The sequence below is a fragment of the Argiope bruennichi genome, chromosome 2 (genome assembly GCF_947563725.1).
Source record: "Argiope bruennichi chromosome 2, qqArgBrue1.1, whole genome shotgun sequence".
Classification (NCBI taxonomy): Eukaryota; Metazoa; Arthropoda; class Arachnida; order Araneae; family Araneidae; genus Argiope; species Argiope bruennichi.
The window spans coordinates 135,724,943-135,740,722 of NC_079152.1; the positions used below are offsets into that span (position 1 = coordinate 135,724,943).

A 15,780-nucleotide genomic window follows, 5' to 3' on the forward strand; every position below is an offset into this window, starting at 1 on the left:
TTGGAGTTTCTTTTTGAATTAAGTTATTTTCTGAAAATTCATAAACTGCCATTTGGAATTTTTGCCTGAAAATAAAAAGTAAACTTTCTTTGGCTGGAAAACACTAACATATAATAATTCCCATTGTAATTCTTTTTTTTTTATGTAAATTTGATTTTACTTTATATCAAAGACTTTTTAAACATCTAGAACTTATTTTCATTGAAAATATTAATAAACTTTATAATCAATATTTTTACTTATATTGTATTACTTTTCATCTGTAAATATTTCTATACTTACATTATTGTTACTATTCAAACTTTGTACTATTTTTATATAGTACTGAAGCATATATTTTTTATTGGATTTTGGATAAACTTTTTTGCGTGTTACTTTGCAAATTGGATTGGAAATTCTTAGCCATGTAATGAAGTTTTGTATAAATACATTAAATAGTATGTAAATAAACTATCACTTCATATGTAGTATCCTATTCCATGTTACAATTTGCATATTTTGAAAAATTCAGAATGTTTACTTAATTTGTATCACAGTCGAATAATTTTTTCCCCGTATGTGTAATATAATTGGAAAAAAATTAATGCAATTGAGTACATTCCAAGAAATGTAACATGAATGAAAATATGTTTCCAATAAAATATAAAAAAACTAATTGGTTATTAGATTTGGTAGTAACTAAATGTGCTTGTTGTATATTTTTAAGGTATGGGAGAGATGAGCTATTAGAATGTTTTGTAGTAATATAATAAATATATAAAAAGTGATAAAGTGAAATATTTTTTGAGTATTTTTACAGCTATTTGTCATTTTGTTGTTTATTTAATTAAGTATTTCAATAGTATAAAGTTTCATTTTTTACAATTCATGCAGTTTATGTCTAATTGTGTATAGGGGACTAGCTGTAACAATATTTGGAAAAATGTTTCTATTTTTGAAAAAATTAAAAATTAATTACTTATAAATATTTTTTTTGTATAATTATTCATTCCGCATATACATAAAAAAAAAAACATTTATCCATTTTAATGATCTTTTTGAACAAATATTATTTCAAAACAATCAGTTTTACAACTTACAAACTGCCCTAGGCATAAGACGAGTTGTAGCAATAATATTTGAAGATATTTTTTTACATTCACTTTATTAATTAAAATTAAAAAAAAAGATGTCTGCTAATTGTTATTATTTGGCATAGTGATAATGAATGATATTAAGTGGTTTATAGCAAAAAAATAAAATTATTTAACAATCAACATAAAAGTCAATCTGTAACAGCATTACAATTGAAACAAACCAATGATAGATATCTTTCACATATAGTATTACATCCATTTTTTATTATCAGAATTGATCAGCCATTTACTTCCATACCAGGAGGGAGACATATTTTGAATGCCAATGCTTACAAAACTGATAAGCCAGCATTCGTACTTTCATTGGAAACAATATGAAGTAAATATCTGTACATTTCAGTCAAATAAGATATTTTCTATTCTTCTGCTGATGTAAATACTAACCTTGGTCTAGCATATTCAATAGAAATACAGGGGTGTTTGTGCTCCGGGGAAACCCCGGAATTCCGGGGATTTTGAACTTCGATCCCCGGAAATTCCGGGGATCGTCGTTCAAAAGGAAGTAGGAATAATAATGAATTATTTATTTTGATCTGGGTAATTTTGTTTGCTTTGAAAGCAGAAAACGCAAGGTCAGTGTATGTGGTGAAAACTTTTCCTTTCTTTCTCCAAAGGCAGTGATAATGCGTGAAAAGGGGGAAAAAACTTCTTTTTTGTTCTTTCCTTATTGCGAGTTATGACTCATTCCCCCGGTTCTCGGACATTCTCTTCTGGATTCTTTTCGGCAAGTAGGCGCGGCAGAAAAAAAAGGGAGAGACTTTGTTCGACCAGATGTGCGGTCACGTGACCTGGGTTCAAAGGTCTTAATTTTGCAAAATTAATGGTTATTAATTTTGCAAAAAAAGTAATTCATTGAACTTTTATAATTAGGTCATTCAATACTTAATAATCGTAATTTTTCATTTCTCCCCCCCCCCCTTTCTCGAAACTGCAAAATGTCGGTAGTAAGTCCGTAAAAGTTTCCGGGGATTTTTTGGGGTCCCACAAACACCCCTGGAAATAGGATTTTTTTTTTTTTTAATATATTTGCAGAGACATGACAAATATCGAATCTCAACACACACACAGATATATATATATAATATATACAAAGTATTGGAAATACAAATAAAACTTTGATTGTAGCTAACTTACATACATGTTGACCTTTTGAAGCCTATTCAGATTTCCTTTTATAGTTCCTCATTTTAAAGCAAGAAAATAATTAGATAAAATCGTTCAGATTTATAATTTATTCTTCAATTATTTTCATTTGTTCTATTACTTTACCCAATGTATGATGCAACTATGTACTTTGTTTTGGCATATCTTAATGTGATTGGATATCATCTGATGCATGATATGTATGCTTCTTTTCCATCTATCGTCTCTTTGTAAATAGTAATAGATTTTTTCTTTCTTCCCATCTGCAACTGTAGGTTTTAGTTATTATAATTTAATCTCAAGAATTATCTGAAATTTAATGTTTGGCTGTTGCATCCACAGCATCTTAATACTAGGTTTTCTTGTTCATACCCCACTTTTAGTAGTTTTATTTAGTGGAAATTGAACCAGGTTCTTATAAACCAATTTACAAGAAATATGTATATTTTTAAAGGTTTTTAAAATTTAAATATTTCAGTTAGCATCTAACCATTCCTTTTATAGTTTATTCTTTATATACATTGGCTAAAGGTTTCAGAATTTTTGATTTTGTTCAGCTCTAGTTCTCTTCATCAAAATTAAAAAGAATCTTTTAAGTTTAGCAGGTGATATTAAATGCTATTAGTAAAATCAAGTAAGTGAAAATAGATTTTACATTACAAATTGGTTCTAATTTTAAACATTTATACTGTATATAATGTGATCATTTTGTGACTTTAAAATTTTGGTAACATTAGCAAATTGATAACAATAACCATATTGGGTAAAATCAGTTATATTTTTTTTTATATCAGAAGAGAGAAAAAAGACCACTTACCTTAGGGTTATCTATATATATAGTTAAAAAGCAATTAAAAATGTGTATTAATTGTTCTTAATTTACTTGCATTGTTTTTTTTTTTGTTGTTTAACAATGCTGTTTGTTAAGTTTTAAAATGTGTGACACATTGGTCTTGTTCATAAAAAGTTCAAAATTTTAAAAAGTAGAGGATGTGTAAATTTTAACTGCGCAACAATGCTGTTTTGTCTCATTTTATATACATTTTTATGCCTGTTTAAAATTTCAAATTTGCCTCTTAAATTCAAAGCAGTTCTTGGTTGCCCATATTGCGTTTATTTATTTGCTGTCGACATTGATATATGGCTGTCCAAGACTTCTGCTACTTAGTTTTCTATTTAAACCAATTTAAGACTTCTCTAGTTCAAAGAAATATGGAACCCATCCCAAAGGTAACAAGATTTCACATTTTCATTGCATGTTGATTCTCCGATTCAAAACTGATAGCATTAACTTATATAGTGATCACACTAAATGAATATTTTGATGTACATTTGATTTGGTTTGATCAGTTTGGGGTCAAATGATTTTGAAAATATAACTCGAATGAAACCATTAATCGCAATCACTTTAAGCGGTGTCCACTATACAAATAATTTTTCTCTTTTACTTTATTGTATCAAAACAGTAGTGAGTTTTAAACTATTAGAACTAAACATTTATCTATAGTATAAAATGAAGTCTCTTGAAAGCGTCTGTACCTAAAACCTCGAGAAATACTTAACTAATTTTGGAGATATTTGTATCATTTTATAGGGCATTTATTGGGGAAGGTTTTAGTATATTGAAGTCATATCAAAATAAAAAAAGGAATTTTGTAATTGCGATTTTAATTATTTTCCTAGCTGCAGTATCTGTGTTTTGCACTGAGCGGAAATCTCAAACTTCGCATGTGCAAATAGAAAGAGCTGTGGTATTCATATGCGATACATTTCTTTGTTTACGTCTGATTTTAAACAGCGATTCAAATCTCATTATCTCCAAAAGAAGAAAATCCAACCTTGGTCGGAGCACATTAAATGCTAAAACGCTTCGTTTGTTGCGCGATAATGAAAATATAGAAGAAAGAAATGTTAGGTTGGCGAATATCAGAGAACGAATGTCCACACTTTCTTCAAAGGGGAGTCTTCTGCTGAACGAGAGGTAACTGTCTCTTTAAATCTCACTGCAATTGAATTACAGAGACAGTAGTGAAAGAACAAACGTTCCTGATATTTGGTCCGAAAAGGAGTACTCCGCTCTGAATTTCGACCCATGTGTGGATTAAAGAAATGATGCCTCTGTTTCAATAAGAACAATGTCTATAGTCTGTTCATATTGTTCAGCTTTGATATACAGTCATTTTCGCCAAATTTTAGCGAAATGGCCGAATGTGGCGAGAACGGCAGCAATAGGGTAACGGTAGCAAAAGTTACACCGAAAAATTGCCAACCTCGCAAGGCGCAAAATGACTATATCAAAGCTTAGCCCAGCTTTAAAATGGAAAGATGAATCAAAAGGCATGTTTGTTTACAAGGGAAAATTGAAACCATTTTAACAGTTTAAATATGGAATAACATTGGTGTACAGTCATTTTTACCCAAAAAGTTTATCTCCAAATTTTAGTGAAATGGTTGAATGTGGCGCGAACGGCAGTAATAGCGTTTCCAATCTAAAGGTTCTGAGGAGCACTGCAGCAAATTAACGGAAATATAGAAAAAAAAAAGTCAATAAATGCAGTAAAATGAAATGCATGCAAAAAAAAAAAAAAAAAAAAAAAATTAACAGAAAATAATGAAAGTAAGCAGAAATATGTGCAGCAGGGAAAAAATCAAGGGAAATGAACAGGAAAGATCGAAATACAGTAACATGAAAAAAATGGCGTCCATGTAAACCCGAACAACTGCCTATCTCGCAAGGCGCCAAATGACTATATATCAAAGCTTAGCTCTAACTATTTCTGAATATATGCTATAAAAAAATTGTTTTGTGTTTATTTTTGATGATTTCTGAATATCTTTTTGATCCCGCATGACATTTCCATTTCATATCGGGTGGAGGCTAGACTTAAGTCTAAAGCTAACTTTTCCTCTTGGATGTTATGCCACGGGCAACACTGTGCGGGTACTGCTAGTTTCAGTATAAAGATTAAATCTCTATTACTAATATAGAAGAATATATCTGAGTGTTTGTTGGCACTCTACAGGTGAAAAGATCGTTTAAAGTTACCAAATTTTGTACTGATATATTTTGAAGAGTGGGTATGTGCACCTCAGAGTGAACTTTTTAAAATTAATATTTTGATTTTTTTTTTGTGATAACTTTTAAACATTTTGTCTCACAAAACTGCTTTTTACACCAGATTAAAGTTGGAAAATGAAATTGTTATACACATTCTTCCTGAATTTTCGAAAGAACTTTTTTGCTTAATTGTTTAGTGACTAACATCCCTTAGACATCAATACAATTTATTCTTATCAGCGCAGTACTGCTTCCACATCCATATAATTCATTCTCTTAACATGGTGGATTCAACGTCACTTATGGAAAATTTGAAGTCTGCTTGAATTTTTAACTCTACTAGATTAGAGCTAAACTGCAATGGTTTGCATATCAATCGAATCATATGGTATTTGACTTTCATGTACAAGTATCAGTTGCTGTTCTGTGGTTCTGAATTTGATAGATCTATTAATAGAAACAAGCTAAAAATTGTGGTTCTTTAAAAATACATGAGTTAAGAGACACTGGCATTTATTACTTTCTTTTTACATTAAGAAAATATGGAACATTGTGCATCCAGGTGACTTGCATAGGAAGGGGGGTGAAATATCGATAAATATGTTTTGTCGAAATCCTGGGATATATGATTAGTTTCATTTCATTAGCCATGGCCTTAAAGACTGAGATGCCTAACTAAAAATGAAATATATAAAATTATGAATAAAAGCAATTCTGAGATTAGTGAATCATATTAAAATGATGATTTTATTTCACAAAATAAGGCTTAACTTCTGAAAATGAATGAGCATGTGGCAACACTTCATTTCAGAGCATTTGATTCGTAATTGCACATTGGTTTTTAAGAGGTAAATTTCCAACTTTAGATTTGATTGCTACAAAGAAATTCATTGCTTCATTAAGGAATAGTGCAATTTTCTGCCAATATTAAAACTTAAAGAATTCTGTTTAATGTACAATTTTTCCTCCAAAAATATGCTCAAAATGAAATAAAAATAGCGACAGTTTCTGTATTCAAGGAAAGGGAAATGTATATATATATATCATTGAGATTTGAAAACAAATTGATTCTTTAAATGAGATGATAAAATTAGTTATTTCATGTAATAAGTAATAATAAAGGAGAATGTATGTTGACACTCTAAAGGCAAATTACTGGATCTACTGATATGGTACATACATGCTTCAGTGGATGAGAATGTGCAGTTTGTCATTTTTAAAAAATTGTTGAATTTTAATCAGTTAAAAATAAAGAAAAATGGTGCCATTTTCGTTTTATAATTCTCAAAAATACTAAGCGCAAAGTGATTTTTACACCGTCAAAATAGTAGTTAATCATTCGAGACATCTTTTGGAAAAAAGTAATGTATACATTGCACAATTTTTTCCTAATTTTGATCATATATATATCTTATATTGCAACAATATTTATCATTGCCATAATAAATCGTTCCAACAAATTATTTAATCCGATTTATTCTACTGTAAGAACAAAACTGCAATCTTCTGAATATTAATTTCAAAACAGAGATTCACTTTCTTGAAAGCATGAAGTAAACTTTTAATATCTATTTTTAATTCAAGCTTCAAAAATTTTTTAATAATAATAAAATCATTAAATTTTAATTTGTTTGGATACTTTTTTTTCTTTTGAAACATCATAAACAAGAGAAATAAAGAAAAAGGATTTCTTACTTCTCATAAAATTTAATATTTGAGCAATTCTAATGTTTAAATGCTTTTAATGGTTTTTTTAAAAAAATATTTTCAATTCAGTTTACTTAATTTTGGTTTTTAAAGCACTGTTTAATTCTTTCATCCAATATACACAATATCATATATTTTGCAATTTTTCACCTACTTAATTTTCTACAGTTAAGCTTGACAATGGTGAAACTTTCAAGTCAATGAAATTAAAGGTAGTTAAAGTTAGAGCATTAATTAATTAAAATTTAAAGCAATTAAAATAGATGAATTATTTTCACATTCATTTCAGTATTTCAGTTATATTTTTCAGTCATTAATTAATGGAAAACTTTAAATAATGATGCATTACATATTAATAATAGCCAGAAAAGTTTGTATTTCAGAAAAACAAACAAGACATAACTAAATATATTGTCAACTAGTTGCCTTTAAAAATCACTTTTGTAAAGGAATATTTTTGACAAAATTAAAAAAAGCTAAAATTTCATTTAATTTTAAATTATTTAAGGCATTAATTAAAAAAATACTCCAAGATAAACATTCCCACATTTCAAAAGACATGTACGAAATTTGGTAGCTTTAGCCAATGCCCTGGCCTGCAGAGCACCAAAATTATTAGTAGAGATGCAAAATTATTAGTATTATTAAAATTATTAGAGCCATTTACTAAGGTGTTTGGTTTTTAATAAATATATGTATTTCAAACTGTGCGGTAAGATTTATTAAAATGTATTATTGATACACATTTGTTTATATACAGTATTAGGATATGTTTCTAACATTTCTTCTCTGGTACAATTTCATCTAGCCACTTCAGATATGGCTCATTTCCTTGTTGAATCTATATAAGAAAATATAAAAAAATGTCAGTTTACTGTTCGTAAGATATAGTAAGAAATTTTAATAAATTTAAAATGAAAAATTAGAAGTAATTACATTAGTAGTAGAGTTAAATTAAACATGCAGAAAATTATTTTAAAAAGAATTATTACATTTCCTTTTAAGAATGTCTAATATCACCAAGAACATTATTTAAGAAAGCATAAAGCAATTGGAACAATGTTCTGAAATGTATTTGCAATCTTGTTTTCACATCAGACAGAGTATACACAATTCACAAGATTGAGTCATAAGATAGTAAATTTGTTCAGTTTCAAAACATTATTAATCATTATTAATTCATCATCACTAAAAAGTAAGTCCATCAACTTTTCAGATGACTAAGTATTTTGATTTGCTAACCTAGATCATAATACGTTTTCAAAGAAAATGAACTGTGTTTTAATATCCTAGTAAGCAAAGTATTGTGTAATATCAATTTCAGATTAATATGGAACTTAAAAACTTATTTCTGGAGTTATGTCTAGTATTAATATGACAATTGAAAAATGCAATGAGTTAGATGAGTGAAATTTGATGTAATAATCAAAATTATAAACATATAGCAAACTGGAGATGGAAATTGTCAATGGGAAATGTATTTGGTTTTTCTGTCTATCTGAACAAGATAACTAAAAAAAAAAAATGATAGTTGAAATTAAGGATTTGCTTTTATCATCATAGTTGAGTACCAAATTTTGATTCAAACCTATTAATATCAACATGTTTGTGCATTTGCACTTATGTCAAAAGTCTATATCAATGCAAATATGATAAACTGACATTGCAATATTTCAGGTAAATGTAGCCCAGTGAAATTTATTATTCTTCCATCATATTATGAAGAATAAAATGCACTATATTGTTCCAATACAAGTCATGTGCTTACTGCTCCTTCAATGCTGTAGACGTTTGTGAGGATAAAATAAATAGAATTATAGTAATAATATATTCAGTATTTGAGAGAATTGATGGAAAAGAGCTCCCTCAGGTTTGACAAATGCTGATTTATGATGTCAATTTATTTGTTCTCTAAAGATCCATACTAAATATATTACCAAATTTTCTTGCCAGTACTATGAAGCTTAAAGAATATTTTAGAATAGGTCTCAAGACAATTATTTAAATAATTAATTTTTAATTAATTAAAAACTATACTTCCTTTAAACATGCAGAGTATTGAAGATAGCAAAAATCATGGAAGTTTGTTTAGTAAACAGAAAATTTAAAATGCCTAAAATATGAGAAGGGGAGATATTTAAATTATGATAGCTTTTTAAAAACTTTTATTATTATTATCATTTTGACACTGAAATAAGTTTCTTTAACCAAAATATTATTTTAAGATTTCCTGGTACTTAAAAACTGATTCAAAACTTGATTACATCTTATAATGGTCAATGAAGATGGTATTCCTTTTTTGAAAATGGATGCCTTCATTGCCAACTCATAAATACACATTTAAGTTGCATTCATAATATTAAACTTTGTAACATTCACGTAAAATTATTAATAATTGATGGAAAAAAATAATTATTTTTATTTTTTAAAAGTTATTGCGACAATTTGCAATTTTTCAAGAAAGTATGAGGTATTCAAAATCTTTAATGCTCTGAGGCTTTTAATTTTAATTAAAAATAAAATTGTCAATTGCATAATACATTTCATATAAAACATTCTTCTACATGTTATTTAAAAAATCTATTTCTGAATATGTTGGTTCATGTTGCCTGCTAATATTAAATAGATTTTTATGATCTTGCAGATGACATATGCTTAAAATTATCCTTATAAATACTAAATTATTAGCAAGATTTTAATGAAGTAATTGTGAAAATTAATTAAATTGCTAATTTTGCCTAAATAATAATAATAAAAAACATGAAAATTTCTGTAGAGAAGCATTGAATATGTCAGTTAGTATATGAATTAAAAAATTAGACAATTTCTTTAGAACTGAATATGAAAAATAAAAAAATGGGTTTGGAGAGTTGAAAAAAATTTGAATTTCGCAATTTTAAATATGTGAAATATCAAATATTAATGGATACAAATGTATGGTAATCACATCAGAAGATATTTTTTTAATAATTAAAAAAAAATCTTATAAAATGTTTGAATGAAAAAAATGAAAGTCTAAATAGGCATGAAAATATCATAATTCTATCTTATTTTTAAAAAGAGTTTAATAGAGTAAACTTTTAAAAAACAATCATGGTAAATTTAAATATATTTCATATATAATTACACTTTCTTTTCAATTTCTAATAATATAAATTCAAAACAATTCATAATGAATTTATGATAAAAATAATACACTATAAAAATAAAAAATAACATGGAAAAGTCAGATATTTACTGGCATAGATATGACTTCACAAACTTCATATGGATGATTTTCCCTATGAATAGTTAAAAGATTTAATTAATTGAAAATAAGGTATTTTATTACTTTTAAAAACAAATTTAGAGAACATATGGAAAGAATAAAAAGTTATTATAATTAATCACTTGGCAAAACAAAGATGAAAATAAGAAATTAATTAATATACATTTCCATAAATATTAATATATTTAAAATTCATTTTACCTCACATATTTTGTCAGCTCATCTAATCTTGAAGTTCTTGATTTAATAAGCTAAAAAGTAAATGAAAAAAAAAATTAATGTCTTTTTTTTATAGTTTTATTTCAAGGATATAATAATGCATTATTTCAAGAATATGAACTTAAAACTATATTTTAAAATTTATTATTTAATATTGATTTTAAAAATTCTCTGAAACTACAAATTTGAAATATTAATAAAAACAACTAAATTTTAACAACATTTCATTATGAAAGAAAAATGAATATAATGAAATTACTTTGTACTTCAAATAGCTATATATGTTTCAAATGTTTTTACTCTTCAATTTTTCATTCACATTTTAAATATATACAACTTAACTAATAATAATGTAAGTGACAACTATAAAGCATAAAGATATAGTAAAAGAATTAGAGCAATGCTATGTTTTCCAACTTACCATCAATACTTCAGAATCTTTTTGAATTTCTCCTTTCCATTCATAACTAAAACGCAGAAAAATATATTCACAGTCAATTATTTTAAAAAAATCAGGGTCCCAAAATTTCTTCCATACTCTTATTATCAACTTGTTATGCCAAAGAACAGCTTACATGGCACTGGTGTACAACAGTTATGAAATATTAACATCTGGCAATTAATCCCTGACGTGTGTTAAGAGTATCCAAAAATATTTATATTTATTTTTCTATTTTAGGCATGTTTTTCTCAACCGATTGAAACAATTAATCTGCCACATAACTGCACTTGTAATCATAAAATTTCATATATTTAAGTCATTGTGTTTTTGAACAATTATGTTTACATGATTCTGAAGGTACTGACTGACAGGCGGTCATCTTGTAATTGGATATGGCTCAAAATCTGACAGCCATCTACACTATAGATGCCAAATCTGCATACTGAATTTCATTTATTTAGCTCACTTTATTTTACAATTATCATGTTAATTTATATTACAACAGACGAACTTCCTCGGAACAAATTTTACTCAAAATTAGATACAAAACTATAAATTTGGTGTGAAAAGTGTGTACAAAATTTCAACCATCTAGCTCTAAGCGTTTGTGAGTTATTTTAGTAAAAGACAGACATTTTCTAAAAATGTATTTTTTGAACTCAAAGAGATAAAAAATATGGAGATTTGTTAAAATCTTGGATTTGAATCTTTTGATGATTACTATACTTTCTCAATACTATGAATACGAGAAAATAAAAAAAGTGATTTAGTTAAAAAAAAGTAAAAAAATTCTAGCATAGGAAAATTATAACGCAACTTTCTTTATAACAAATTAGTAATTACAAAAGGATATAAAAATTGGATAATGCATGGAAATAACTTCCTAGCCTTATTGAAAGTTTGCATCATTAAAACACTTTATAACACAATTAAAGCAAACATTAAAGCTCATTCCAGAGAGTTAGGAAATGATATATTAAAATGAAAAATTTATAATCTTATTTATCTTTAATGCCAAAAATATCAGAAAGTTCAAGAGTCATTTAATACTCAAGATGACTCACCCTTCACATAATATTTACCCTTCATATAATTTATTCAAGGAATTGAAAATAGTACAATTTCATTTCAATCATTACCAAATTTGGCACATATATATTTTGGGGAGTAAAAATATTAACTTTGGAGATATTTATTTAAAACTACAATTATAAATGTTGGCATCTTTCTGCTATATTTTCCAAAAATATTAAAGTATAAAAATTATTTTCACATTATCTTAAAACTCAAAAGTTTATCCTTTCAATGTTACAATTTTTTTCTCTGTTTAAAAAAATATTTTAAGTATTTTGGACTCCCCCCCCCCTTAGAATTAGAATAGAAAACAGTTCATGATGAATTTTCATGAATTGTTTTCCCATTTTTCATCATGAAGGTATGAAGTTATAGCTTATATTCTCACAAAAAGTACAATTCTATTTGAAATAAACTTTTAGTATACTTTTTGAAATTGATTATACTTACAATTAAAGTTTAATTTCATAAGTAAGCAATGAAGAATTTTTAATTAAATACTATCACTACTAAACTCAGTGGCATGACAGCTCACATGGGCCAAGGCCTACAGTGTCTATATCTGCTTTCATGACCGAGGTCTCTGGGATGCAAGGCATATGTCGTGGTTAGGTGGTCAGTCTAATGCAGAACCCCAATGTTTAGTTCCCAAACATGCTTGGTCCTCAGTTTATCAACCCTCTGAAGGTATGAAAGACTGAGTTGACCTTGCCCAGTCAGAGGATCGAATCTCAGACCTGTGCATAGGGAGCGTGAAGCGCTAACACTACAAATACTGCCATACTTTAATGTAATATTAAAAGTATAAAAATATGCTATTCTTCCAATCAAATGAAATTATTATTTTATTTTAGTGCACTGAATTTTTCTATGAAACAGAAAAATTTTATTGAATAATCCCCCATTACACAAATTATGAAAAATATTCTGTAATGCATATAAAACTTTAATCCAAAACGTTTTAATTATATATTCTAATAATTTAAGAAAGGGCATCTAATTTCATCAAGAATGTTTTTGCATTAGTTGAACCATAAACATTTCTAATTTTCAAATTAAAGCGAATATTTTATGCAAAATGACAAAACTAGAGCATCGCAAATTGAGCAGAATGATGCAAGGCTTTTGAAGCAGTACGTTTCACATGTCTACTAAATTTTAAATTAAAATATCTTGTTGAAGAAGCCATCAAGAATAAACTACATACGATATTTAATTGAAAATTTTAACAATCATTAATCCTGATGAATACACTGGTCACTAAAGGCAATCAGCATTTAATTAAAAATCAATTACTTACTAACATGGTCATTAAATATTCACTAATATAGATTCCTATAAGAATTCATTGCATTTGTGAATAAAATTTTAAGAAAATCTATACAGTAGTTTGGATTTTTATAGTATACAGATAACCGACGAATTTCATTTTTATATACATAGAATTTTTTTTAGATTTATAGTTTGCAATTCTTAAAACTGTACACATCCTCTTTCTTAATTTATATATATTTTTAAAAGAAAAGCCATAATACCTGGGAGAAAACAATATATACAGTAAAAAAAAATCTGACCCATTTATTTACTTACATTGAATGAATGCCAGGAATGATGTTAACACAAGCAGCTAATTTCTCTTTCACCAGACCTCTGCAGAGTATAAAAAGAAATTATTAAATATTGAAGGAAAAAATTAGTTATTTTTATGATCACATATCATAATCAGCATTCATTTAAAAGGTTTTATTTAGTGCTAATAAAATCAGAAAATTATAACAACAATGTCTATAAATAAGAGAAAAGCAAAGAAAATTATAAATTCTTTTGCAATTGTTTTAATTTTTTTACATTTCATTTTATCATTGTCATAAAATTAGGTGGATAAGTAGATTTGAAAGAATTTGATTATTTAATTGCATAATTAGTAAATAAATTTAAAAAAATTTTAATAATGCATTGCATTGAAATAAATTACTCATAATTCAAGGGAGAAATGCAAGTAATGTATCACTGCAACTAATTAAATAATCCAGAATACTTAAGTATATTTCAGATGATATTTTGCTCGAAACAGAATTTTTTGCACTGAAAGTCTTAACATAAAATTTTATTTCATGACATACATACACTTTAAAATCATGTAATAGCAACTAAGCAACTCTCAGTTTTTTAAAATAATGCTTGTAATTAACTATATGTATGACAAATATATATTTAACATTAAAAAAACAATAGAAAAAATTGAGCATTTACTCTGCTATTTTTTTTGCTACATCATCACTTGGAGCAGTAACATACGATACAGAAAATACACCTTGAAAAGGATCATTTGCATTGCAACTCATTGTAGAAAATACCCTTTTAGCAGTTAGACTTAACACACTAAGCATCAAAAATAAATGTTGAATCTAAAAGAGAAAATAAAATATAAAGGAACAAAGCAACATATAAATATATATATTGCATATAACTGAAATTCTTTATTCGCAGAGAAGCATCAGTGGATACATAAGTTAATAGAAGTTGGTTAAATAGTTTGAAATATTATGACATTCAGTTTTACTCATAATTGAAATGAATTTTATATACTTGATTACGACTTTATTAAAAACTGTACACACTATATAATAAATATTGCGAGAGGTGTAATAATACATTAATCTTTAACCCACTTTTGGTAGAATAATTCGCTACCAAGTTTTGATGAAATAGAGTTGAATATCAACTGAACACAAACAATTACGTTGAATACAAGACAAGTATGCCTGATAGTTTTAATAAATCATATAAAAAAGTTATATGGAGCAAAACCTATCAAACAGCAACAATTTTTTATTTCTTTATTAAACACTAACTTGATGCTTCATATTATGGACTTATTATTAACTTTCGGAACGTTTGCAAAAATACACTACATTTAAATCCTACTTTTTCTTTGCTTTCTGATTATATTTGATTGATTGATTGCAATATGCCTCGTATTCACACTATATAGTACTTGTCCAGGTACTATTTTTTTTTTCGGAAAAATTAAAGTAAAGCCCTCCCTCTTAAAGAAACGTTATCTATGTCATTATAAGTGGAATCCTAAAAATTCTGCTGTACGATTCCCATGCTTTTTTTTTTTCGGAAGGGAGGGATGGCAAAAATTCCATCGTGCATCTTCGCAATCTGGATTCGGGAAAAAAATTCAAGGCTAGAGATTTTATTGCTTTAATCACTTTATTTAGGTACCACAAGTAGGGATGACGAATATTTTAAGAGCGGTTATTACGTAACCAATATCAAAAAGTCACAAATACAAGTGATCAATACTTTTCAAAGAGGGGTGTGATTCAAATCCTTGATACGATCTTACTGATGATATTTCGATTACAGGTTTTGGATCACGATAGAAAGTAACAATCGATACGATATCACTGAAATTTGCCGGAGCAGTGACTTCACTGGAAAGTAACAATCGGTACGATCTGTCCAATGGAAGCTCTCGAAAGAAATCTGTGATTGGATTGAAAAGTGAACGGACGGGTTATAGGAATTATCGTATCATTGAATTGCATATCACTGATATTTATCGGAGCGGTGATTTCACCGGAAAGTGCGAGGCTTCACTGGAAAGTGCGAAGTCACCGGTCCACAAGTTTTCTTCTCTGAGTGTCCCGAAATGAGTGTGATCGGCTAGATGGGAAAAAGTGAAATAAAATAAGTAGGGTTTTTTTCTCCACATTTTCTT

The 15,780-nt window shown here is 27.4% G+C and overlaps 1 protein-coding gene across 5 annotated transcripts; it reads right to left on the minus strand.

Moving 5' to 3' along the window:
* Positions 1-7,742: 7,742 nt before the first annotated feature.
* Positions 7,743-15,468, minus strand: LOC129960067 (protein CutA homolog). Of its 5 annotated transcripts, none has more exons than XM_056073171.1 (7): positions 15,363-15,468; positions 14,301-14,455; positions 13,638-13,697; positions 10,953-10,998; positions 10,514-10,563; positions 10,283-10,325; positions 7,743-7,885 (listed from the first exon to the last, which is right to left on the minus strand). In XM_056073171.1, exons 2-7 carry the CDS (start codon positions 14,435-14,437, stop codon positions 7,820-7,822), a joined length of 402 nt encoding a protein of 133 aa, XP_055929146.1. In that variant the 5' UTR covers positions 14,438-14,455; positions 15,363-15,468; the 3' UTR covers positions 7,743-7,819. The 5 variants fall into 5 exon arrangements, with proteins under 5 accessions (XP_055929146.1, XP_055929114.1, XP_055929143.1 ...); XM_056073139.1 differs by lacking the exon at positions 15,363-15,468 and adding an exon at positions 14,903-15,214; XM_056073168.1 differs by lacking the exon at positions 15,363-15,468 and adding an exon at positions 14,976-15,209.
* Positions 15,469-15,780: the final 312 nt, after the last annotated feature.

Coding starts and splice junctions, on each gene's coding strand:
- LOC129960067 (XM_056073139.1), bottom strand. Junction 10,999..13,637: donor ATTCCTGGCATTCATTCAAT/GTAAGTAAATAA, acceptor TCTGCGTTTTAG/TTATGAATGGAAAGGAGAAA. Junction 10,326..10,513: donor GAGCTGACAAAATATGTGAG/GTAAAATGAATT, acceptor AACTATTCATAG/GGAAAATCATCCATATGAAG.